This window comes from Notamacropus eugenii, chromosome 2, assembly GCF_028372415.1.
Source record: "Notamacropus eugenii isolate mMacEug1 chromosome 2, mMacEug1.pri_v2, whole genome shotgun sequence".
Taxonomy (NCBI): Eukaryota; Metazoa; Chordata; class Mammalia; order Diprotodontia; family Macropodidae; genus Notamacropus; species Notamacropus eugenii.
The window spans coordinates 479,969,298-479,996,682 of record NC_092873.1 but is presented as its reverse complement, the minus strand read 5'-3'; the positions used below and the strand labels follow the sequence as shown (position 1 = coordinate 479,996,682).

Below are 27,385 nucleotides of genomic sequence, written 5' to 3'. Positions count from 1 at the left end.
TACTTGGGATTCCAATTAGAAGTGACAGTGGTCTTTGATCTTATCACATGATTCACAGGATGCTATAAAAGTTGAGATTGCATGAGTTTTTAACCAAACTTAGAAATATCATAACAACCTGCTCATTTTAATTGAAATTCTGAAATATAGAATAAAGTGCAAGATGTTAAAATGTCTTTTTATTAAATATCATTTTATTTCCAAAAAACAGAACTAAAAGACCTCTTTGATTGTGTTTTCTTTTTTTACAGAAGATAATGCCAGTGAAAAGAGTTGCAGTGATTGGAGCTGGGGTAAGTGGCTTAGGTGCCATCAAATGGTGTTTAGAAGTAGGACTGGAACCTACCTGCTTTGAAGGAAGCAATGATATTGGAGGACTCTGGAGATATGAGGTAAGTTGAAACTTTTTGCTAAGGTCAGACATCTTTCTGTATGTGGGAATTTTATTTTTTTAACCTCCATTGTCAGAGAAGATAATTTGACTAAATCAATCAACTATCAATCAACTAAATCAATCAACTACCAATCAACAAGCATTTATCTTAATCACTTTTTATGTGCCAAAGAAAACCAAAAACAATTCCTGCCCCAAGGAGAATATTCTAATGAAATATGTGAGATAATTTTGTTGGGAGTGGAAGCTCAATTCCATGTGGACAGTCTCGGGCGGGTAAAGGTGGGAACTTCTAAATCTTAGAGTTCTCATGAGGCCCCCCATAAAACAGCAGGGAATCGAGGAGTGAGACCGAGCAATCTTGTGTATTTCCACCTCTTCCCATGAGAAACGTGATGGGAGGAGCATCCCCCTCGAGACTGTCCCGGATCTGGGCACACCTATTGTTATCTAACAGGCACGGTATTCAGGTGCAAACTATGCGGCCAGAGAGCTTAATTAGGATCAGGAAAGCCTGAAGGCTCTCTTAGCGTGGGAGGGGCGCGGACAGGACAGAAGCCTCCGTTTTTCCTCTCTTCTCTCTCCCCTCCCCCTCTCTCCCCACTTATCTTTGCCTCCTTGGGAGATTCCTCGCTCCCTCCTAAGGAAGAATTCCCCCTGCACTTGTAACCAGGACCCTGAATAACGCCTAACCCTTGTTCGACTCCGTAAAGTCTCTTCTCTCATACGTTTATCTGGTTTGGCCGGCCGAAGACCTGCGATACAGGTAAGGTAAGACTCGGGTAGGCCTCAGGCCTCTAGGCCTGGCATAATTTGTATTTTGATTGTAATATGACACCCAACTGAATGCAGGATTCCAGAGAATATCAAGAAAAGGTAAGATTTTCTTTAATGACCAATGAAAAGAAATAGAAGAAAACAACTGAATGGGAAAGACAAGAGGTCTCCAAGAAAATTAGAGCTATTAATCGAATGATTCATGCAAAAATGGGTATAATAACTTACAAAAATGGTAGGAATTTAACAGAAGTAGAAGAAATTATGACAAGGTGGCAAGAATACACAAAAGAATATACAAGAAAGATCTTAACATCACCAATAACCATGATGGTATGGCTACTGATTTAGAGCCAGACATCCTGCGAAATGAAATCAAGTGAACCTTAGGAAAGCATTGTGGATAATAAGGCTAGTGGAGGTACTGGAATTCCAGCTGAGTTATTTGAAATCCTAAAAGATGATGCTGTTAAAATGCTGTACTCAACATGCCAGCAAATTTGGAAAACTCAACAGAGGCCACTGGATTGGAAAAAATCAGTTTGTACCACAAACCTAAAAAAGGGGAAACATTTGCACTCATTTCACATGCTAGTCTGGTTATACTTAAGATTTTACAAGCTAGACCTCAACAATAATTGAGAATTACCAGAAGAACAGGTTGATTTTTCAAGAGGCTGTGGAACTAGAGACCAAATTAGCAATATTCACTGCATTATGGAGAAAGCAAGGGAGTTCCATAAAAATGCCAACTTCTCCTTCTTTGGTTACACTAAAGTCTTTGATTGTGTGGATTATAACAAAATATGACAAGTCCTCAAAGAGATGGGAGTACCAGATCATCTTACTTGTCTCCTGAGGTACCTGTATGCAAGCTGAGAAGCAACTATTATTAGAACTGAATATGGAACAACTGATTGGTTTAAGATGGGAAAAGGAGTACAACAAAGCTGTATGTTGTCACTTATTTATTTAATTTATATGAAGAGTACATTGTGCAAAATGTCAGGTCAGATAAACTAAAAGATAAAATTAAGACTGTCAGAAAAAAAGACCAACAATCTCAGATATGTCGATGATATCACTATGATGGCAGAAAGTGAAGAATTAAGAAGTCTTTTGATGATAGTGACAGAGGGGAGTGTAAAAGCTGACTTGCAGCTTTACATAACAAAAAAAAAAAAAAACACCTAAGATCTTGGCAATTGATCCATCATTTCCTGGCAAACAGAGGGAGAAGAAAAGGAAGTAGTGTCAGATTTTATGTTCTTGGGTTCAAAAATCACTGCAGATGATGACTGCAGCCAAGAAATTAAAAGACTCTTGATTCTTGAAAAGAAAGCTATGTACATTTGAAATGGGGGATACACATAGGGTAAAGTTAAAAGGCTGGAGTAAAATATATTGTGCTTCAGCTGATCTAAAATGAGCAGGGATAGCAATCCTAATCTCAGACAAAGAAAAAGCAGAAATAGATCTAATCAAAAGAGATAAGGAAGAAAATTATATCCCGTTAAAAGGCACTATAGACAATGAGGCAATTTCATTACTTAACATATACGCTCCAAGTGGTATAGCATCCAAATTTATAGAGGAGAAGGTAAGGAAGTTACAGGAAGAAATACACAGCAAAACTAGACTAGTGAGGGACCTCAACCTCCCCCTCTCTAAACTTGATAAATCTCACCTCAAAATAAACAAGAAAGAAGTTAACTCCGGATAAGGTAGATATGATAGATCTCTGGAGAAAATTTAATGGGGATAGAAAGGAATATATCTTTTTCTCAGCAGTATGTGGCACTTATACAAAAATTGACCATGTACTAGGCCATAAAAACCTCACAATCCAGTGCAGAAAGGCAGAGATAGTCAATTCTTCTTTCTCAGATCATAATGCAATAAAAATTATATGTTATCAAAGGCCATGGAAAGATAAACCAAAAATTAACTGGAAATGAAATAATCTAATCCTAAAGAAGGAGTGATTTAAACAACAAATCATAGAAACAATCAACAACTTCATTCAAAAGAGTGACAATAATGAGACAACCTACAGAATCATATGGGATATGGTAAAAGCAGTTCTTAGGGGAAGTTTTATATCTTTGAATGCCTACATGAATAAAATAGAGAAAGAGGGGATCAATGAATTGGGCATGCTGCTGCAAAAGCTAGAAAAAGAATGAATTGAAAATCCCCAAGTAAATACCAAATTAGAAATACTGGAAACCAAAGGAGAGATTAATAAAATTGAAATTAAGAAAACTATTGAACTAATAAATAAAACTAAGAGTTGACTTTATGAAAAAACCAATAAAATTGATAAACCTTTGGTCAATTTGATTAAAAAAAGAAAGGAGAAAAACAAACTACCAATATCAAAAATGAAAAGGGTGAACTAATCTCCAAAGAGGAAGAAATTAAAACAATACTTGGAAATTATTTTGCCCAACTGCATGCCCATATATTTGACAATCTAAATGAGATGGATGATTATTTTAAAAAATATAAATTGCCCAGATTAACAGAATAGAAAGCTGAATACTTAAATAACACCATCTCAGAAAAAGAAATTGAACAAGCCATCAATGAACTCCCTAGGAAAAAATCACCAGGGGCAGACAAATTTATAAGTGAATTCTATCAAACATTTAAAGAACAGTTAATTCTAATACTATAAAGAGTATTTGGGAAAATTAGGGAAGAAGAAGTTCTCCCAAATTCTTTTTATGATACAAATATGGTTTTGATACCTAAACCAAGAAGAGACAAAACAAAGAAAGAAAATTATAGACCAATTTCTCTAATGAATATAGATGCAAAAATTTTAAACAAGATATTACCAAAAAGAATACAGCAACTTATCATGAGAATAACACATTACTATCAAGTAAGATTTATATCAGGAATTCAGGGCTGGTTCAATACTAGGAAAACTATAAGCATTATTGATCATATCAACAACAAAACTAACAAAAATCACATGATTATCTCAATAAATGCAGAAAAAACTTTTGACAAAATACAACCACCACTCCTATTGAAAACACTGGAGGGCACAGGAATAAATGGAACTTTCCATAAAATAATAAGCAGTGTCTACCTAAAACCGTCAGCAAGCATTATATGCAATGGGGATAAGCAAGATGCATTTCCAAGAAGATCAGTGGTGAAACAAGGATGTCCATTATCACCACTGTTATTCAATATTGTTTTAGAAATGCTAGCTGGAGCAATAAGAGAAGAAAAAGAAACAGAACGAATTAGACTAGGCAAAGAAGAAACTAAGTTATGTATCTTTGCAGATGATATGATGATATATGTAGACAATTCCAGAGAATGAAGTAAAAAATTACTTGAAATAATAAACAACTTTGGCAAAGTTGCAGGTTACAAAATAAACCCACATAAATCAACTGCATTTCTATATATATTACTAATAAAGTCCAACAGCAAGAGATAGAAAGAGAAATTTCATTTAAAGCTACAGTAGACACAATAAAATATCTGAAAGTCTACCTCCCAAAACAAATCCAGGGTCTATATGAATACAATTTCAAAAAACTTTTCACACAAATAAAGCCAGATCTAAGTAAGTGGAAAAGCATCAGTGGCTCATGGGTAGGCTGAGCTAATATAATAAAAATGACAATTCTACCTAAATTAATTTACTTATTCAGTGCTATACCAATCAAATTACCAGATAATTATTTTCTACAGCTAGAAAAAATAATATCAAAATTCATCTGGAAGAACAAAAGGTCCAGAATATCAAGGGAACTAATTAAAAGAAATGCTAGAGAAGGTGGCCTAACCCTACCACATATAAAATTGTATTATAAAGCAACAATCATCAAAATCACTTGGTACTGGCTAAGAAACAGAGAGGTAGACCAGTGGAAAAGATTAAGTACTCAAGACACAGTAGTCAATGAATATAGCAATCTACTGTTTGATAAACCTAAGGACCCCAGCTTCTGGGATAAGAACTCACTATTTGACAAAAATTTCTGGGAAAACTGTATAATAGGGTGGCAGACACTGGGCGTAGACTAATGCCTGACACCATACACAAGAATAAAGTCAAAATGTATACATGATCGAGGTATAAAGATTGATGCTATAAACAAATTAGGGGATCAAGAAATAGTGTATTTGTCTGATTTATGGAGAATGGAGAAATTTCTGACCAAACAAGAGATAGAGAATATTATGAAGTGCAAAATGGATAATTTTGATTACATTAAATTGAAAAGTTTTTGCACAGACTCAATGCAACCTAGATTAGGAGGGAAGCAGAAAATTGGTCCATCCTCATCCATAAAATGAAGATAATAGTACCTTGTTCGTAGGGTTCTTGTGAGGATCAAGTGATATGGTATTTTTTAAAAGACTTTATACAAATGCTAGTCATTCTTATTATAATTGCCAAAGAAAACATAATTATAACCTTATTGCCTCCCTCACATAGATTGCATATTACTCCACCTAGCAAAGCAGGTTTCTTGACTCTTATCTGTGCTCCTGAGTCATTTCAGCAGGCAGGTATATTTCCCAGCAGATGGAAAAGAGGCTTAATCCTCAAATTAGCTAAGTGTATCACTTTACATTTTCCATTATTTGTCCTATAACATTTCTTCCACTAATGTACATAATTGAGAAGGATGACTTTGTCTAATACAGGAAAAGTAGCAGACCAGTGAGCTTCATTTTAAAAAATCATCTTTGGTGCTTTTTTGATGCTGAGAATTCTCTCTCTTTTTTTTTTTTTTTTTGATAGGAAAAATCAGAAGCCGGAAGACCCTCTATCTACAGATCTCTGACCTGCAATACTTCTAAGGAGATGACTGCCTACAGTGATTATCCTTTTCCTGATAATTATCCCAACTACTTGCACAATTCCAAAATGATGGAGTATTTACAAACATATGCCAAGCATTTTGGACTTCTGAAGTATATTCACTTTCTGGTAAGTAAGGAAAGAGTGAATACATAGATTCCAGATTTCTCATGGGGAGTATGAGTAGTTTCACATGACTGGACCATGAATGGAGAGAGTTCAAATTTTGCTAATTTACTCATTTTACAAATTTACTAATAATGATAAAATGGACAACTCAGGTTATAGAAAAGAGGGGGAGGGTGTGTTTTCAGTCTAGGGAAGTTCCTATTTCCAGGAGTGAAGACAGTTCCATTTTGAATGAATTCTGGAAGGAAATGTTGAACTAGAATAAAGGTTCTTATTTTATTTAAATAATTTTATTTCCATTTCATCCTTTGGTAGATAAGAAAAATACATTACAAAAAACACTATGCAGAGAACAGTGCTTGGAGTATACTCTACTAAAACACAATCTATACCCAAGTCAGGGTTGGTAATAGACATTAGGAGAGGAAGTAACAGAGGCTTTGAAAACCAGATTCCTCTACCTCAAAATGAGATTTCTACTATGCCTCCTGTTCCACAATCTTATTCTACAATACCCAACAAGGTGAAGGGTGGGGCTTGAGCAGCAAAAAATAAAGATTCTTAACCTGGGTACATGAACTTGGCTTTAAAAATTAATAACTATATTTCAACATAATTTATTTCCTTTATAATTCTATACATCTTATTATATTTTTTCAAAACATTATTTTGAGAAGGGACCTGTAGACTTCAACAGAGTGCCTAAGGAATCCATGACACAAAAGAGATAAAGAATCCCTGGACTTGACATTATTATCTGAACTAGAGTTCAGAAAAAGATGGTATTAGTCACATACCAAGGTCTAGAATTCTACAAAAACATTAGAGATTTAAAGAAACTAGGCAAAGTGATCTGTGTTTATTCCTTTCTTCCCAGTCAAAGGTATGTAGTGTAAAGAAGCACTCTGATTTCTCTTCCACTGGCCAGTGGGATGTTGTGGTAGATATTGATGGGAAGCAGGAATCCTACATCTTTGATGGGATCATGGTTTGCACTGGCCGTTATAGTTACCCTAATTTGCCACTAAAAGACTTTCCAGGTAAGTCACCCATAAGGTTACCAGCAGCCATTAACATTTTAAAAAATATTCTATTTGTATTCTATCACAGAGAGAACAGAAAATGAGTGACCTTTGTATTGCTACTCACTTGGAGTAACTGAATAGTAAAACAAAACCATAGAGAATCTTTGTATTACTTGTATTCTGAATAAATTTGCATTTATTTTAGTAGCTAAGAAATATATATTTCTTATATATGTATGCATATATACACACACATACATATATATTTGGTTCTGCATACATTAAAATGTGTATATATACATATATACACACGTGTGTGTGTGTGTGTGTGTATACAGAGAGAGAAAGGCAGCTTGATGGCTCAGTGGTTAGAGCACTGAGCCTAGAGTCAGGAAGACCTGAGATCAAATCCATCCTCAGACACTTATGAGCTATGTGAACCTGGTAAAGTCACTTAACCTCTGTTTGCTTTAATTCACTGGAGAAGAAATGGCAAATCAGTTCAGTCTCTTTGCCAAGGAAATCCCGTGGACAATATTGGCATGCTAAAGTCCACAGTGGAAAGTAGGGAGTGGGAGGAGGACCTAGGTGGTACAGTGGGTAGAATGCTAGCCCTGAAATCAGGAGGACCTGAGTTCAAATCTGGACTCAGACACCTACTAGCTGTGTGACCCTGGGCAAGTCATTTAACCCTGTTTGCCTCAGTTCCTTATTTACAAATGAGCAGTGAAGGAAATGGAAAACCATTCCAGTATCTTTGCCAAGAAAATCCCACATGGGTTCACAAAGAGTCAGATATAACCGAAAAATGAATGAACAACAATAATGGTCCATGGGGATCACAAAGAGTCCAACACAAATGAATAATCCAACAGAAACAAATGTAATATTTAATCCTTGTATTATATAAGGTATGTGTAGACATATACATATGCATGTATGCATATATTTGTACATGCATTAACATAATACAATTATCCAACTGATGTTTTCAAAGGCTCCAATGCCACATTATATTGTGTGCATAAAAATCAGTTTAAAAAAAAAAAATAAAACACCACAGAGGGCAACATATACTCCAGGCATGATTTATTTGCTTCGGACCACACTGGTCATCTCCAAAAGCTATAGGCTTCCCTAAAAATTTACTCAGAACTTCCTGAATCCAGGCCTATTGCTCTCTATGCACTGAGCCACCAGCTGCCTCCTTTCTTTGGGATGACTGAATTTTAACTGCCTTCATATTCAAGCTCATCTTTTCTAATATCCTGCTGCCTCTACAAAACAGTTAAACTAACATTAATTAAAATTCTAGGAAGTTATTTTAGGTTTCTCTAGAGAAGATACCCTCCTCCAAGGTCAATTCATAAGAAAATGACCTCCCAAAACTCAGCAGAGTTGTTTATGAAACATAATTCCAGCTCCCAATGCTTTTAGATACTTCATCCTTTGGATGGTAGAGTGGACAGAGTGTTGACCTTGGATCTGGGAAGGCTTGGAATCAAGCCCCACCTGTGACTCAAACTGGCTATGTGAGCCTTGACAAGTCATTGAACTGCTACCGGTTCCAGGAAATTCTCTAAGGTTCTAAGTTGCCATGACAGTGCCCATATGGTAAGGGGGTTTCTTCATCTGGGAATTCCTCGTGTCAGTGAAATCACAGATCCAGTTTCTAGCTCTACCCCCTCAACACTGAGAAGAATAAGTGTGTTGTAGATATGATTATGTACAGAATAAATGCAGACTAAATGCAGTGAAGGGAGTGAGGAAAGATACATAGTAAGAAATAATGGCAAAGACTCTAAATTCATTGTTTCTCTATCTGCCTTTCTTGAGTCTCTCTCTTTCCTTTCTTTCTTCTTCCCATTCCTTTCCTGTCTGTGTCTCTGACTTTCTCTTTTCTTTCTGTCTCTCCTCTCCTTTCCTCTTCTATCTTCTCTCTCTCTCTCTCTCTCTCTCTCTCTCTCTCTCTCTCTCTCTCTCTCTCTCTCTCTCTCTCTCTCTGTTTTTTCTCTCTCTGTCATTCCCCTCTCCTAATTCTCTTTCTCTCTCTGTCTATATGTCTGTCTCTCTCCTTCTTTCCTCACAGGAATCAAGAAATTTAAAGGACCCTATTTACACAGATGGGAGTATAAGAATCCAGAGAAATTTTTAGGGAAAAGAATTGTTGTGATTGGCATTGGGAATTCTGCAGCTGACATAGCCTGCGAGCTCAGTCATATGGCTAAACAGGTCTGGCTTTATGAAATACACTATTCTTCAAGGGAATTCATTCACCACTATCTATGCACATATATGGACTTTTAGGCATGGCTGGAACCCAAAAGACTCACTGCTTCAGGATGCTGAGAATTTAGTGCTCCAGGAGTCTATTCCTGCTATGGGGAAGTAGTTTAGATCATGTAGAAGATGATCTGATGAAATGTGGCTTTAAAAAATGTATTTCTAAGAGGTAATATGATACAATATGATACAGTAGATAGAGAGTTAGTCTCAGAATCAGGAAAACCTGAACTCAGGTTCTACCTTTGACACATACGAATAGTTAGCTAGGTGGTGCAGGGCACAGAGTGCTGGATTTGGAATAAAGAAGATAAGTTCAACATGTCTTAGATACTTAGCTGTGTGAACTGGGCAGGACACTTAACTTCCCTGAGACTGTTTCTTCATCTGTAAGTGGAGGAAATAATGCCATTTACCACCCAAGATTGTTAAGAAGATTAAATGAGATAACATAAGGAAAGCACTTTGAGAACCTTAAAGAGCTATGTAAAATCAAACTAAGATCAGGATGAGAATAAGGATAAAGTATGGAAAGTATGTATCTTGTGCTACAGCAACTTCTTTCTCATCTAGGTGTTTCTCAGTACAAGACGAGGGGCTTGGATATGGACCCGTGTTTGGGACAATGGGAAGCCCATGGACACTGTACTCTTCACACGCTTTTTTGCCTACATGAATAAGTGGCTAACAGCCTCCATGATCAACAACTGGGTAGAGAATAAACTCAATTCCAAGTTTAATCATGCAGATTTTGGTCTTCAGCCTCAGCACAGGTATCCTCAAAGGTGACAGGAGGGATATTTTCCTTTATCTATTGAAGTGGTTAGTCAAGCAGGAAATTTGGAGATGGATTAAATTCCCTATAAGGAATCCTCCAGGAAACATACTCTCAGGACAAAATGTCAACTTTAAAAATGGAAAGCAAAGGAGGGTGATTACTCGTTGGATGGGTAGTGGAGTGTTATAATAAAACCTTTTGGGGAGTGTGGTTTAGATTAGGTGACCATTGATGTCTCTTTCAGTTCTATAACATGAATGGGCATCATAGCCTCTTTCCTCGTAAGTTTCTGAGCCTCTTTATTTTTTACTGAGAATAAAAAAATGGAGATGCTATACTGCCTTTTGTTATGAGGAATTACGGTGTCAGTTTCCAAGGTAGTCATATAGATGGTACATGTGCAAGTTAGGAATATGTTTCTAGATCCCATTCCTAATTGTCTACCCTTAACAAAGGATCAGATCTAGTTAAGTTATAAATAAAGACTAGGTTCATAAACTGAACTTGCAGTAACTCTCTTGGCCCTCTCCTTTTCTCTCCTAGGTATATCAACCCATGTAATTCATTTAATTTTCTTATTTCCTTTTCTCTTGGATTCATGGGCTTCTCCAACTAAAAGTTTAGAAAAGAAAAGGAAATAAAACTCTTGAATTAATGCTATAAAATCTAGCCTGTATTGTGGATAAAATGTCCTTCTCATCAATCTATGCTCTGTGATCACTAAGGAGGAAGGGCCTTTTTTCTAGAATGAAGAGAATTGTTTTAAATACACTTCTGAAACCTTAATGCCCAGTGTATCATCAACTTTACTCCACCTTTACTTCTACTCTCATCTCATGTCACACCAAATTCTAATAAATCATAAGTTCTTTTCTATTTAAAGGTGATTAAGCTATAAATAAAGGAGCTTTTCTATCCCTAAATAGTTAATAAACATTTTTATTTTAACATTTAATATTTATTTTAATAATAAACATTTAACACACCAAATTTCACAAGTAGCACAAAATGACTTTAGTGTTATGAAGTCACAGAGAGATCAGAGACCCAATATGCTTCCCAAGAGGACAGTGCATACATACACTGTGTATACAGGCCATTCTATGCTCTTTGTAGAAGTTAGTGTATTAAAGAAAAGTGTGTGTGTAAATATATATGTATGTGTGTGTGTGTGTGTATACACACACAATGTCTTCTTGGTCAATACATCAAGTCTCTGATCTCTCTCTCTATGACTTTATAACACAAAGGTTGTTCTGTGCTATTTGTAAAAGTGTTTTAAAAAGTACTTATACAAATGCGCAGTGTATGTATACATTGTCCTCTTGGGTAGTACATTGGGTTTCTCCTCTCTTTTTCTTTGACTTTGTGACAGGTCTTTCTGTGCTACTTGTGAAAACTGATGTATTAAAAAAAGTTTGTGTGTGTGTAGATTTGTTATTTATATGCATGCAATATATTATACACATAATAATAACCATGTTCAGAATATATATTTATATAGTACTGTCCAAGAGGACATCAAAGAAATCATAATCAAGAAAACTGCTGGTGAAGAAAATAAGTATTTATACGGTATCTGCTATATAAATAGTATAGGCAATGGACTAAGTCACCTTTATATAAATACTATCTCCCTTGATCTTCACAAGGTAGGTGCTCTTATTATCTCCATTTCTTCAATTGAGGAAACTGAGGCAAGCAAAAGTTAAGTGAGTTCCATACTTCCACATATCTTTGAACTTAGGTCTTCCTTACTCCAGGACCAGTGCTCTATTTATTTTGCCATTAGCTTCATCTAATTAATAGAAACAAGTTACTGAATTACTGGAAACAAAAGAGAAAAACACAATTCTATTCCTTATGGAAAAACAGTCTGTCTTGGGATACTGTGTCCAGTTCCAGTGCCTGAATCTCAAAAAAAACAAGCATGGAACATCAGAAACACCAAAGGTTATGCAAATTTAACAAAAGAATTGAGGGACTGCATATGAAAACTAATGAAAACATTTAGGAATTATATGATCATAACAACATAGGAACAGAGATTTAGAATGAGAAGGGACACTCAAAGTCAACTAGTCTACCCTGCCATTTTATAGAGGAATAAGATGAAGCCTGTCTTTTGTTCAGTTATTTTCAGTCAAGTCCAACTCTTTGTAACTCCATTTGAGGTTTTCCTGGCAAAGAAAGTGGTTTGCCATTTCCTTCTCCAGTCTATTTTACAGTTGAGGAAATGGGCAAATAGGGGTAAGTGATTTGCCCAGCATCACACACCAGGAATTGTGTGTATTTGAATACAGGAAGACAAGATTTTCTGACTCTAGACCCAGTGCTCTACTCAGTATGGTGCCACCTCACCTCCCTAGGAGAGGGCAAAAGAGAGGAGATAACTTCTCAAGGTCACAATCAATTGCCAAACCAGGATTTGATTTGAATCCTTTGACCTTGAATAAAGCATGCTTCAAATTTTCATTCTTGGAATGCAAAGGCTCAGAGAGAGAATATGACATCACTTCACAAAATCAAAGTAAGGAGAGAATAGGAACTTGCCCATCCAAATGTGGACTAGGGACTAGGAAATGCTCCTTGGGTCTTGAAAGAGGCAAGTTCATAACCAAAAGACTTACTACTTTACATTTATAAACTATATTACAAAGAAAGTTGTGAACTATGTAGACAGACTGGAAATATAATTAGGTTAAACATGTTTTGAGGAATTCATTGATGATAGCCTATAATGAAAATTAGCATATTTGAAGAAACATCCCTAGCTCTGTTTGTTATCTGGGAAGTCAGTAACAAGCTCCCCCCCCGCCCCCAAACTTACATTGGTTTCTCTAGTCAGAAATAGATTAATGGGCAAGATAAAGTATAACTTAGTGGAGTTCTTCTTAAGTCCTTGTGAATATGTGAATTCTCCCAGTGAAATAGGAATGAGAATATTGTCGGTTCTTAATTCCAATTTGATGCTATCACTACTAGACAAGTATATCTTATTTCAATAGGTTTTTTTGCCACATGTCGAATGACTATGTATTGCAGGACACCTATTTGCAATCTGCAGTTCTAACCTTTGAACTTTCATCTCTGCACACCATTGGTGCTCAGGATAGTTTACTGCCTGGTGAATTTTTTTCCACTTGATAGTGTTTTATTTTTTCCAATTACATATAAATATAATTTTCAACATTCACTTTTATAAGATTTCGAGTTTCAGAGTTTTTCCTCTCTCCCTCCCTCCCTTTACCCTCCTCAGGATACCAAAAAACCAATTAGGCTATACATGCATGATTATATTAAACATATTTCCGCATTAGTCATATTGTGAAAGAAGAATCAGAACAAAAGGGAAAAACCATGAGAAATTCTAAAAAGAAAGAGAAAATACTAAGCTTCTCTTTGCATTCAGATTCCATAGTGCGTTCTCTGGATGTTAATAGCATTTTCCATCACGAGTCTTTTGGAATTGTCTTAGACTCAGGGGTGGGGGACCTGTGGTTTACAGGCTACATGTGGCCTTCCAGGTCCTTGGGTGCTGCATTTTGACTGAGTCCAAGTTTTATAGAACAAGTTCTTTTATTAAGGGGATTTGTTCTGTGAAGTTTGGATTCTGTCAAAGTTCCACACTTGAGGACCTCCAGGGCCACATGTGACCTGGAGGACACAAGTTCTCCACCCCTATTTTAGATCACTGTATTACTGAGAAGAGCTAAGTGATCATTGCACAATGTTGCTGTTGCTGTGTGTAATGTTCTCTTGGTTCTGCTCATTTCACTCAGCATCAGTTCATGAAAGTCTTTCCAAGGTTTTTCTGAAATCTGCCTGCTCGTTGTTTCTTATAGCACAATAGTATTCCATTACATTCATATACCACAACTTGTTCAGCCATTCCCCAATTGATGGGCATCCCCTCAAATTCCACTTCTTTGCTCTGGTGAATTTTAATAGTGCTAGATGTAAATCACCATGCTAAAATGAACAGGCCCTTAGGAAAGTATTAAAAAATGGTGTACTACTTACTTTGGCAAACTGAAGTTCCTCCTCAGTGCTTATCACTTGCCTTCACAAAGACGGACATTTACTTTTGGGGATCATATCCATTTTTTTATAGGTTTCTGACTGATCTGGCTATTTTCGGTGATGATATGCCCAACCACATCATTTCTGGGAGACTGCTTGTGAAACCAAATGTGACTGAATTCACAGAACACACAGCTATATTTGAGGATGGTACTGAAGAGGAGGTTGACACTGTAATTTTTGCCACAGGATATACACTTGACTTCCCTTTCTTGGAAGACGACTTGAAAAATATTGACATCCACAACTCCATGTATAAGTTTGTATTTCCAACTTTTCTCAAGAAGCCAACACTAGCTTTTATTGGTTTCCACAAACCAGTGGGAGCTATCATTCCTACATCAGAAATCCAGAGCAGATGGGTTGTACGTATATTCAAGGGTAAGTAGAGGACCCATTTTTTTTTAATTAGACTTTTGATTTCACTCATGTAGGGAACGCCCAATGATTAAACTTCCTACTGTGTATAGTCGCAGACAGTTGTGTGAAGCACTGAGAAATTAAGTGATTTAAGTAGAATCAGAAAACTAGTGTCTATTAAAGTTAGGACTTAAACCTAGACATTTTGGACTCCCCAAACCAGCTCTCTAGTTTTTCTACCACATTAACTATTTGTATTTGTTAAATAGAAAGCCAATTATAGGACATGATTTAAGAAGAGGTCGCCTATACCCAATATATCTTTGTTATTGATCTGTCATAATGGCTGAAATTAAGCCTTTGGACTTTCATCTCTGTACACCATTGGTATTCAGGAAATTTTACTGCCTGGTGAATTTTAGCAATTCCAGATATAAAAATCTGTGCCAAAATTAACCTGCTCTTAGGAAAGTACTAAAGAATGATAAGCTGCTCTGGCAAACTGAAGTTTAATCTAATCAAAGACTAGAGAATCAGTTCCTTGGAGCTTAAAGAATTTAAGAATTCCAAGAGTCTCATTATTTATCTCTCTCTGAAAGAATAACATATTAAGACATCATAAGGAAGCATCTTACTGTTGTAATATGGGAGTTGTAGTAACACCTATCACCTGGGATTGCTGTAAGGATAATATGATATAATGTTTGGAAAGCAATTTACAAACCTTAAAGTGATATATAAATATTAATTGCTATTATTGTTATTAATTTAATCCCTTCATCCTAGTGGCGATTGCTGGTTGAAAACAAGGATCTATTAGATTAGGGCAGAGGTCCATGGGTAATGTACCTGAGGAGACAGAAATTCCAGTATGAGAAAGGAATGGTGAAATAGGAAGCTGAGAGAGGACAAAGTTAGCCAGCCTCACAATTTTGCCAAGACTTAGTCTTGTGTCTGTGACAAGAAATAAAATTGCTGCCCTTTTTTTAAAAAAACTTCTGTTCAAAGGACAATCAATAATGTGTTCTCCAACAAAACTAAAGGCCCACCTTGAAAGTGCATTATGACTACATTTGTCAGAATTCCAAGGCTGTGACTGAAGTACAGGAAGACAGGGAAAGCAAATGGAAGCCCATGCCTTTGTCTCTGTCTTCTGAAATCATTGCCGCATTTTGTCCATTTCCCCCTTATCAAAAATTATAGTCATGATATCCTACAGAACACACAAAATATCAGATCTGGAAGGGATCTCAGAGGTCACCAAGTCCATTTATGCCAGGGCTGAATCCCCTCTGGCAAATAGTCATCCACCTTCCTCTTAAAAACCTCTCATTCAAATGTAAGTCAGCTGATGGAGGACCAGAAATCATACATGGTGGGAGTGTATCTGGATGGATGGAGAGGATAAATAGGGTTCAGGAAAAAAATTACAAATATTCATTTTAGCATTGCTTTTGACAAGCCTTTTCACAATTCTTTTGTAGACGTGATAAAACAGTCGTAGTCATTAGCTGATTATCTAGCAAAGTTCTCTCAGTGACAAAGGCAGAGCAGTTGATAAGTTTTTTATCTTGTCTTTGTGATAGTTTGTCCTTTGTAAGATGGGAACTGCTTCTCTGGTCTGATTCAGGTTAATAAGTGGCATTTGGTGGCTGACATCAAATTATGAGAAACTTTAGAAAGAAATGTTCGCTTTATCTTAGAATTAGTCATAGAGAAGAAGAAAAATGGCCATACCTTTCCACGTACCATAGACTTAGCAAAAGCAAATGTCAAAGAACTCAGAGAAATGTTAAATAAGATCTTATGAGAGAAGGAAGTATGGATTAAGCCAACCACTGTACTAAGGACATTACAAATACTATCTCATTTGATTTTCACAACAACTTTAGGAGGTAGCTGTTGTCATGACTCTTATTTTGTTATTGAGGAAATTAAGGCAAACGGAGGTTAAGTGGGTGACTTTATCAAGGTTCCACTTCTAGTAAGTATCTAAGGCTGAATTTGAGCTTGGGTTTTCCTGACTCCAGGGCCAATGCTTTATCCAGCTACCTACCTTTATTTCATGGTCTAAAATTCTACCTGGCAAGCCTTCCCAAGAGTAATAGGGAGCCCTCAAGAATGAAATACTGTAAAAAATACAAAAAAAAATGCAATGACAAACAAAGGGGAAACAACCTGAAAATAGCAATATGGATGTACAAGGAAGGGTCTCACTAATAAAGATGTTAAAAAGACATCACCAGAAGACAGAAGTGAAAGCAGGTAAGATTTATATGAGAACACATTTGTTATCTAGCAAGACTGATAGATCATGGGCATGTTGTGCCCATAGTATATCTGTGTTTCGGCTTAGCATTTGTCAGAGCCACTAATGCTGTCCTTGTGGATAAGATGGAGAGATATGGGCTGGATGAGATTAAATTTTGGTAGATTCAGAACAGACTGAATGGCTGGAAACAAGAGGGGTCACTGTCTATGAGGAGGAAGATCTCTGATAAAATGCCTCAAGGATCAGTCCTGGACCTTTACACTATTCAACACTTTTCTCATTACCTTCATGAAGGCAAAATGGAAGGCTTATCAGATCTGTAAAAGACACAGCTGAGAGAAATAAAAAGCTTGTGGGATAGTAGAGTCAGAATCCAAAAAGATCTCAGTGGGTTAAAATGATGGATTTATTCAAAAGTCTCACACTTAACTTTTAAAAAGTCAACTTCATCATACAGAATTAGGAGATATGTACCTAGACAATTTCAGATGTTTTTCAGTAGTGTCCAGTTCTTTGTTCATGTGAAAATTATATGGACACAGTATGAGTTAAAGGTGTGACATGGCTACAAAAAAAGATAATGTTATCCTTGGCTGTATCAGAAGGGGGAGAGTGTCCAGACTATGCCTTGGAAATTCACATCAAGATTGAGATGAACAATTTATTTCTTTTAAGAAGGGCACTAATAAGTGGAAAACATACCCAGGAAAGGGAGACCAGGACAGTGACTGAACTGAAGATAAAGAAACTAAAGGGGGGGGGCAGTGTGGAGCCAAGATGGCAGAGTAGAAAGATGGACCTGTAGAAGCTCTCCCCTCCCACAACCCATAAAATACCTGTAAAAAATGACTGTAGAAGATGGCAGAGTAGAAAGACGCACATACACATAGCTCCGAACGCACAACCCACAGAACGGCTAGAGGGGACCAACTCACGGTGAATTCTGCACCCAGAGGCCACGGAATATTGGAGTGAGGCAGATTTCTGTTCCGGAGAGACCTGCAAACCTCTCGTGGGGGGTCCTTCACGCTGCGGACTGGGCGCCGGGACTGGGAGCAGAGGGCAGCCCTGCAGCAGCCACGACACCGTGAGGAAAAGATCCGAGCGGGCTACGGGGACGCGATCTCCAGTGGCCACGCGGGTCCCTCCACCCACAGAGGGACCTGCAAACCTCTCGCAAAAGGGCCGTTGCACTGCAGACGCTGAGCCCAGCCCAGACCTGCGGCGGCCGCAGCTCCGAGAGGTACAGATCCAAGCAGGCTTCAGGGACGGGATCTCCAGTGGCCGCACAAGCCCCTCCACCCACAGGTGACGGGGGTCGGTGAGAGAGTCTCTTTGGCGGGTTGAGAGGGGAGTGGGGTGCCCCCATGGCTCAGGCCCCCCCAGGAGATACAAGCTGAGAGGTGGCTGCAGACAGGGGCTCCCCAAGCGAGCGGGAGCCTGGATCCATTGTGGAAGGTCTGTACATAAACCCCCTGAGGGAACGGAGCCTGAGAGGCGGCCCTGACCCGACCTGACCATCTGAACTTAATTCTCACACTGAATAGCAGCCCTGCCCCCGCCAAAAGCCCTAAGGCTGGAAGCAGCATTTGAATCTCAGTCCCCAAACGCTGGCTGGGAGGACCAGGAGGCGAGGTGGGTGTGAGGAGAATATTCAGAGGTCAAGTCACTGGCTGGGGAGAATGCCCAGAAAAGGGAAAAGAAATAAAACTATTGAAGGCTACTTTCTTGGAGAACAGACATTTTCTCCCCTCCTTTCTGATGAGGAAGAACAATGCTTACCATCAGGCAAAGACACAGAAATCATGGATTCTGTGTCCCAGCCCACCCAATGGGCTCAGGCCATAGAAGAGCTCAAAAAGAATTTTGAAAATCAAGTTAGAGAGGTGGAGGAAAAACTGGGAAGAGAAATGAGAGGGATGAAAGAAAAGCATGAAAAGCAGATCAGCTCCCTGCTAAAGGAGAACCAAAAAAATGTTGAAGAAATTAACACCTTGAAAACTAGCCTAACTCAAAAGAGGTTCAAAAAGCCAATGAGGAGAAGAATGCTTTCAAAAGCAGAATTAGACAAATGGAAAAGGAGATTCAAAAGCTCACTGAAGAAAATAGTTCTTTCAAAACTAGAATGGCACAGATGGACGCTAAGGACTTTGTGAGAAAGACAGATATCACAGAACATAGCGAGAAGATTGGAAAAATGGAAGATAATGTGAAATATCTTAATGGAAAAACAACTGACCTGGAAAATAGAATCAGGAGAGACAATGTAAAAATTTTGGGACTACCTGAAAACCATGATCAAAAGAAGAGCCTAGACATCATCTTTCATGAAATTATCAAGGAAAACTGCCCTGAGATTCTAGAACCAGAGGGCAAAATAAATATTCAAGGAATCCACAGAACACCACCTGAAAGAGATCCAAAAAGAGAAACTCCTAGGAACATTGTGGCCAAATTCCAGAGTTCCCTGGTCAAGGAGAAAATATTGCAAGCAGCTAGAAAGAAACAATTCAAGTATTGTGGAAATACAATCAGAATAACACAAGATCTAGCACCCTTTACATTAAGGGATCGAAGGGAATGGAATAGGATATTCCAGAAGTCAAAGGAACTCGGACTAAAACCAAGAATCACCTACCCAGCAAAACTGAGTATAATACTTCAGGAGAAAAAAATGGTCTTTCAATGAAATAGAGGATTTTCAAATTTTCTTGATGAAAAGACCAGAGCTGAACAGAAAATTTGACTTTCAAACACAAGAATGAAGAGAACCATGAAAAGGTGAACAGCAAAGAGAAGTCAAAGGGACTTACTAAAGTTGAACTGTTTACATTCCTACATGGAAAGACAATATTTGTAACTCTTGAAACATTTCAGTATCTGGGTACTGGGTGGGATTACACACACACACATGCACACACGCACACATACATAGAGACAGAGTACACAGAGTGAATTGAAGAGGATGGGATCATATCTTAAAAAAAAAATGAAATCAAGCAGTGAGAGAGAAATATGGGGAGGAGAAAGGGAGAAATGGAATGGGGCAAATTATCTCTCATAAAAGAGGCAAGCAAAAGACTCATTAGTGGAGGGATAAAGAGGGAAGGTGAGAGAAAAACATGAAGTCTACTCTCATCACATTCCACTAAAGGAAAGAATAAAATGCACATTCATTTTGATAGGAAAACCTATCTCACAATACAGGAGAGTGGGGGACAAGGGCACAAGCAGGGTGGGGGGGAGCATAGAGGGGAGGGCATGGGGAGGAGAATGCAATCCGAGGTCAACACTCATGGGGAGGGAAAGGATCATAAGAGAATAGAAGTAATGGGGGACAGGATAGGATGGAGGGAAATATAGTTAGTCCTATACAACACAACTAGTATGGAAATCATTTGCAAAACTACACAGATTTGGCCTATATTGAATTGCTTGTCTTCCAAAGGGAAGGGGTGGAGAGGGAGGGAGGTAAAGAAGGTGGAACTCAAAGTGTTAGGATCAACTGTAATGTTCTTACCACTAGGAAATAAGAAATACAGGTTAAGGGGTAAAGAAAGCTATCTGGCCCTACAGGACAAAAGAGAAGACGGAGACAAGGGCAGAGAGGGAGGATAGAAGAGAGAGCAGATTGGTCACAGGGGCAATTAGAATGCTTGGGTTTGGGGGGGGGAGGGGATAAAAGGGGAGAAAATTTGTAACCCAAAATTTTGTGAAAATAAATGTTAAAAGTTAAATTTAAAAAAAAATGACTGTAAACAAATTGTAGAGCAACAAAAGTCACAAAAGGACAGAGTGAAGGAGATTTGCAACTCAAAGCAGCTTGGAAGGCCTATAGGAAAGGTCTATTGCACCACAGCAGAGTGGAGCACAGACCAACCTTGGTTGTGCAACCCAGCAGGGATAGGACCAGAGGAGAATTCAGGGTGCATAATCCCCTGCAACAGCTGCAGTTCCCAGATTACTCAACGCACAAACACCAAAGGCAGCTTCAAAGGTCAGTAGGAAAGCTCTTTCACCTGGATGAGAAGGGAACACAATCTGACCTTGGCATCAAGCAGCAGCATCCATTTTTGGAGCCCTTGGGCTAAAGACCCTGGGGGAATGCAGCTACTGATCTGGGTCTCAGTTCTGGGTGATGGTCCTGGGGTGAGGAGGAGTTTTGGCTGTTAGAGTTAGTAGAGGCTTTGGAGAGGGAATTCAAGTCACAGATCCTGGGCAGAAAAGTTTGTGGTTGCTTCCAGAGCAGAGTGCAGGCCAGGAGAGGAGAAAGGTCCTCTCCCTTGATTATGTTACCTTGGAGGAACTGAGAACTTACAGGTCCCTAGAGTAGATCCTCCTCTTGACAAAAGACTCAAAAGTTAAGTAACTGACTGGGAAAATGCCCAAAAAAGGGGGAAAAAATAAGACTATAGAAGGTTACTTTCTTGGTGAACAGGTATTTTCTTCCATCCTTTTGAATGAGGAAGAACAATGCATGTCATCAGAAAAAGACCTAAAAGTCAAGGCTTCTGCATCCAAAACCTCCAAAATAAATATGCAATAGTCTCAGGCCATGTAAGAGCTCAAAAAGGATTTTGAAAATCAAGTAAGAGAGGTGGAGGAAAACTTGGGAAGAGAAACGAGAGTGATGCAAGAAGATCATGAAAAGTGAGTCAATAACTTGCTAAAGGAGATCTCAAAAAATGCTGAAGAAAATAACACCTTTAAAAATAGGCTAACTCAATTGGTAAAAGAAATCCAAAAAGCCAGTGAGGAGAAGAATGCAGAATTAGCCAAATGGAAAAGGAGGTTCAAAAGCTCACTGAAGAAAATAGTTCTTTAAAAACTAGAATGGAGCAGATGAAAGCTAATGACTTCATGAGAAAAAAAGAAATTACAAAACAAAATAAAAAGAATGAAAAACAGAAGACAATATGAAATATTTCATTGGAAAAACAACTGACCTGGAAAATAGATCCAGGAGAGACAATTTACATACATGGAACTACCCGAAAGCCATGATCACAAAAAGGGTCTAGACATCATCTTTCATGAAATTATCAAGGAAAACTGCCCTGAGATTCTAGAACCAGAAGGTAAAATAAATATTGAAAGAATCCACCAATCACCTCCTGAAAGAGATCCTAAAAGAAAACCTTCTAGGAATATTGTAGCTAAATTCCAAAGTTCCCAAGTCAAGGAGAAAATATTGCAAGCAGTCAGAAAGAAACAATTCTAGTATTGTGGAAATACAGTCAGGATAATACAAGATCTAGCAGCTTCTGCATTAAGGGATCGAAGGGCATGGAATATGATATTCCAGAAGTCAAAGGAACTAGGATTAAAACCAAGAGTCACCCAGCAAAACTGAGTTTTCCTTCAGGGAAAAAATGGTCATTCAGTGAAATAGAGGATTTTCAAGCATTCTTGATGAAAAGACCACAGCAGAATAGAAAATTTGACTTTCAAATACAAGAGTCAAGAGAAGCATACAAAGGTAAACAGGAAAGAGAAATCATAAGAGACGTACTAAAGTTGAACTGTTTACATTCCTACACAGAAAGATAGTATTTGTAACTCTTGAAACTTTTCTCAATTTGGGTAGTTGAAGAGATTGCACACACACACACACACACACACACACACACACACACACATACACACACACATATATATTGAGAGAGAGAGAGAAAGAGAGAGAGAGACTGAGGGCATAGAGTAAGTTGAATAGGAAGGGATGATATCTAAAAAAATAAAATAAGCAACAAGAGAGGAATGTATTGGGAGGAGAAAGGGAGAAATGGAATGGGGCAAATTGTCTCTCACAAAAGAGGTAAGAAAAAGCTTATCCAATGAAGGAGAAAAGAGGGGGAAGTGAGAGGGGAAAAGTGAATTTTACTCTCATCAGATTTGGCTTAATGAAGGAATAACATGCACACTCAATTTGGTATGAAAATCTATCTTACATTGCAGGAAAATATGGGAGAAAGGGAGAAGTAGAGCGGGAGTATGATAGAAGGGAGGGCAAATGGAAAGATGGAGTAATTAAAAGTACGCACTTTAGGGGAGGGATAAGGTCAAAAGAGAGAATAGAATAAATGGGGGCAGGATATTATGGAGGGAAATATAGTTAGTCTTTCACAACATGACTATTAAGGAAGATTTTTGAAAAACTGCACATATATAGCCTATTCTGAATTGCTTGCCTTCTCAGTAGCGATGGGTGGGGAGGGAGGAAGGGAGGAAAGTTGGAACTCAAAATTTTAGGAACAAGTGTTGAGAATTGTTTTTGCATACACCTGGGAAATAAGAAATACAGGTAATGGGGTATAGAAATCTATCTTGCCCTACAAGACAAGAGAAAACATGGGGATAAGGGAAGGGAGGGCTGTGAAAGAAGGGAGGGCAGATTGGGGGAAGGAGTAATCAGAATGCCTGGTGTTTTGGGGTGGGGGAAGGGAAAAAATTTGGAACTCAAAATCTTGGGGAAATGAATGTTGAAAACTAAAAATAAATACAGAAATTTTTAAAATTAAAGAAACTGTGGATATTTATCAAATAAGATAATAATTGCAAAGTCCGTGGCACAGTGCCTGCACATAGTAGGTGCTATGGAAATGTTAGATTCTATTTTTGCTGTTATTATTTATCATCATCATCATCATCATCATCATCATCATCATCATCATCATCATCCTGGAGATCTGCGACAATGATAACTGTCTTCAAGTTTTTGAAAGACTGTCATATGAAAAATGTTTGTAGGTAGAACAGTAGATAGGATCCTGAACCTGTGATCAGAAAGCTTTGAGTTCAAATCCCACCTCAGACACTTACTAGCTGTCCAAACTTGGGCAAGCAATTTTAATCTGTTTTCTTCCACATCCTCAACTTTAAAATGTGGATCATAATAGCACCTATCTCCTAGGTTGTTGTGAGGATCAAATGAGATAATTTTTGCAAAGCACTTAGCACAATGTCTGGTCAATAATAGATAACTATGTAAATATTGTTATTATTATCATTATTATTAAAAAGGACGGGACTTGCTTGATCACGTGGGACAGAACTGGGATCATTGGGAAGAAATAATAAGAAGGCTAATTTAGATGAATGCAAGGAAATAATAAGAAGGCTAATTTAGATGAATGCAAGGAAAAACCATATCAATTAGATTTCCATAAGAAATAGAATGTACTTGTAGACAGAAGCAGGGATCTTTCCAAATGAGTATGGTGCCTTATGGATAAGTTTCCCATCGTTAACAGGAATGCTTTGGAGTAGTGTTTCTAAAAATGTTACTTGTGAATTCCCACCAAAAGGAGATAAAATTGGCTTCTTGCATTAGGATATCTAGTTCACTTTTCTTTTTTATCTATACTTTGTACATTTGTTTGTAGATGTCTGAGATCACGGGATATACTACGAGTTCTTTCCTTGGATTTTTGTTTCCTGCAAAAATCCAAGTATCTTATCTATATTCTTCTTCATATACTATTTTTTCTCTATCAGAATTAGCTTGGTAGATGATCAGTAATCTTCCTTTATAAAATAAAGTGGCTAGAGGACATGATCTCTAAGTTCTTTTCCACTAAAGCACTTTTTTTGTTCTGTGATCTAAAATACTCTGTATCTGAACAACATTGTTGCAATATTCATAAGATAACTTGTCTTCCCAACACTGGCAACCCAAAAGTTAATGCTGTCTTTCCTTCTTTCTGAGCTCCCCATTGGAATTTTGGCTTTGAGTTTCTGATACAGATATCATAATTTTCTCCTGAAACTACTTCCTCTCATTCAAGGATTCTCCAATCAGTCCTACTCAGGTTCTCTCTCTCTCTTTTCTTTCCTAGGATTGAACAAATTACCTTCAGAGAAAGATATGATGGCAGAAATTAAACAGACCGGAGCCAAATTGGACAAACTGTAAGAAACTATATGGTTGATGTTTGCTTGTTAGTCCTAACTGACATTCTTCTCCTTATGGCAACTGGGGTTAGAAACTTGTTAAGTGCTCTTGCCCTCAAGACAATTCTATTAAAATAGTCTTCTCTTTAAAAGACTATGGAGATTATTCCACGAAAACTTTTAAAGATCCAGTGCTTTCTTATCTCAGGTTCACTTGGAGAGCTGAACCTTAAAGAACAGACAATTTTGTTCTTGAGAGAGAGAGAAGTATTTAATTTAGACTAGTAAAAATGTGAACTTCTGCAAAAATTTCTAACTCTTTAAAAACATACAAATTCATTTAAATAGGTTCTATAAATTAATAATATGAATAAATGAAAAAGCATTTTAAAGTAATTACAGTATACTAAACTAAACACTGAGTATAGGGGCAGCTAGGTGGTGCAGTGGACAGAGTGCCAGGCCTGGAGTCAAGAAGACCTAAGTTCAAATCCAGCTTCAGACACTTACTAGCTGTGTTACCCTAAGCAAGTCACTTCATCCTCTTTGCCTCAGTTTTCTCATGTGGAAGATGAGCTGGAGAAGGAAATAGCAAACCACCCCAATATCTTTGCCAAGAAAACCTCAAATAGGATCACAAAGAGTTGGCCATGATTAAAATTACTAAACAACCAAAACAGAGTATACAAGTAGAAAAAGCAACACAGTTCCTGATCTCAAGGAGCTCACACTGTAATGGGGGAAATATAATTTATAAAAGAAAGTTCAGCTACAGGGCAAGTGGAATGACCTGTAAGTCAGTAGAGTGGATGGCTAGTAGGTTACACTATTAGGCCATCTAACAGTGCTGGGGGTCTAGAAGTCAAAGCAACAGGGCAAATTATAGTTCTGGTGGTTTTCCATCTTCCCAGAAGGAATACAATTAGTAATATCTATCTCAGTCAAGAAGCTGATATGGGAAGCCCAATACATGGGAAATGAGTGACGGGAAAAGAGTCTGACCATGGAGATGAGTCTTCCTGCCTCTTAGCTAACCTAAATGGATTCTTGGTGTCCTAGGATGACGACCTAGGGTGCTGACATGGTGTCAGACAAATCAACTCTCAGCATTCCTTGATGGGTTCTTGGCAGCCTTTTGGAGAGGGCAAGAAGAAAGAAAACATTAGTGGTGCCTAGCCTTTTGGCCTACCAAATGTAGCTTCTAAGAGTCCCAGTCAGGATTGGCTTCAATGCAGAGCTTCTCAACCCTACAGTTAGAGACTATAGAAAGCTACAGAATCTTCTGCTGTGGAAAGCCTCCTATCACATTCCCTTACTAGAATGCAAGTTGTAACAGTTTTAGTGTGTTTCAATCTCCTGGGCAATCGACAGTTTTATGAATAAGGTCCATTAAGGAGAGGGGGGAAGGATTGAAGCAGTATTCCATATATAACAGCTAAGACAAGCAAATTCTGCAGGAAATGAATTGATCATCCTTCAGAATCTGTAAACATGTATAAAATAAGGGTAGAAGATGCTTATTAAACTGCAGAATAAAGAGCTGGTTCGGAATGATACTACCAGGACATAACTTGACTTGATGGAAATCAGTCATCCTCCATGAACTCTAGAATCTAGCAATTGTTCTCTGCTGTTCCTTGCGCAAGACCCCATCTCCAAACTCCATGCAGTTTCACTGACTATTGCTTATGCCTGCAACCATCTCCCTCCTTAGCTCCACTTCCTTTCTTCCTTGGCTTCCTTCAAATCTGCAAGAATCCATTCCTAGTACTTCTTATAATTATTTCCCTCTGAAAGTATCTCCAATTTATTTTATATACACATATGTACATATATATTACATATATAGATCTTATTTGAATATAGTTGTTTGCATGTTGTCACCACTACCATCCCCATTACATAGTAAACTCCTTGAGGACAGGGACTATGTTTGACCTTTCCTTGTATTTCCAATACTTAACACAGTGCCTGGCACATAGTAGGTACTTAAATAAATGCTTGTTGAATTGACTTGACTAAAAATACTAAAACCCCATGTTGCTTAAGGATGGTTTCATAACTTCTTAGAGACCCCAAAACTGGGATAAATTCCATTTTGACATACGGAAACCTATGTTTTCACATAATGGAAACAACTGCAGAAAGGGGACACAGTAAATCTCTGACCTGAGGCTTTACTTCTTTGTCTTTTGGTTTCAGGTTTTTGACAAAACCATGGAATGCTAGTCGGGTACCGTACGTTGACTACATGGATGCTGTTGCTTCTGAAATTGGTGTCAAACCTAATGTCTTCTCTCTCTTCCTCCGGGATCCCAAACTGGCCTTAGAAGTTTTCTTTGGTCCCTGTACCCCATACCAGTACCGCCTGCAGGGGCCTGGGAAATGGACTGGGGCCAGGACAGCCATCCTCACTCAAAGGGAACGAATTATTAAACCCATGAGGACCCAGGTCCTCAAATGTAACCATCCTCCATCCTCTAACTTGTCTTGGTTGTTAGGAGCTTTCCTTAGTCTAGCTGTATTTATGTTTATTTTTGTAATGAGTAGATAA

The 27,385-nt window shown here is 37.9% G+C and overlaps 1 protein-coding gene across 1 annotated transcript; it reads left to right on the top strand.

The window, feature by feature from the left end:
- Window positions 1–257: 257 nt before the first annotated feature.
- Window positions 258–27,385, top strand: LOC140523198 (flavin-containing monooxygenase 5-like). The gene is made up of 8 exons (XM_072638188.1): window positions 258–392; window positions 5,952–6,140; window positions 7,018–7,180; window positions 9,255–9,397; window positions 10,022–10,221; window positions 14,341–14,690; window positions 24,777–24,849; window positions 27,034–27,385. Exons 1-8 carry the CDS (start codon window positions 258–260, stop codon window positions 27,383–27,385), a joined length of 1,605 nt encoding a protein of 534 aa, XP_072494289.1.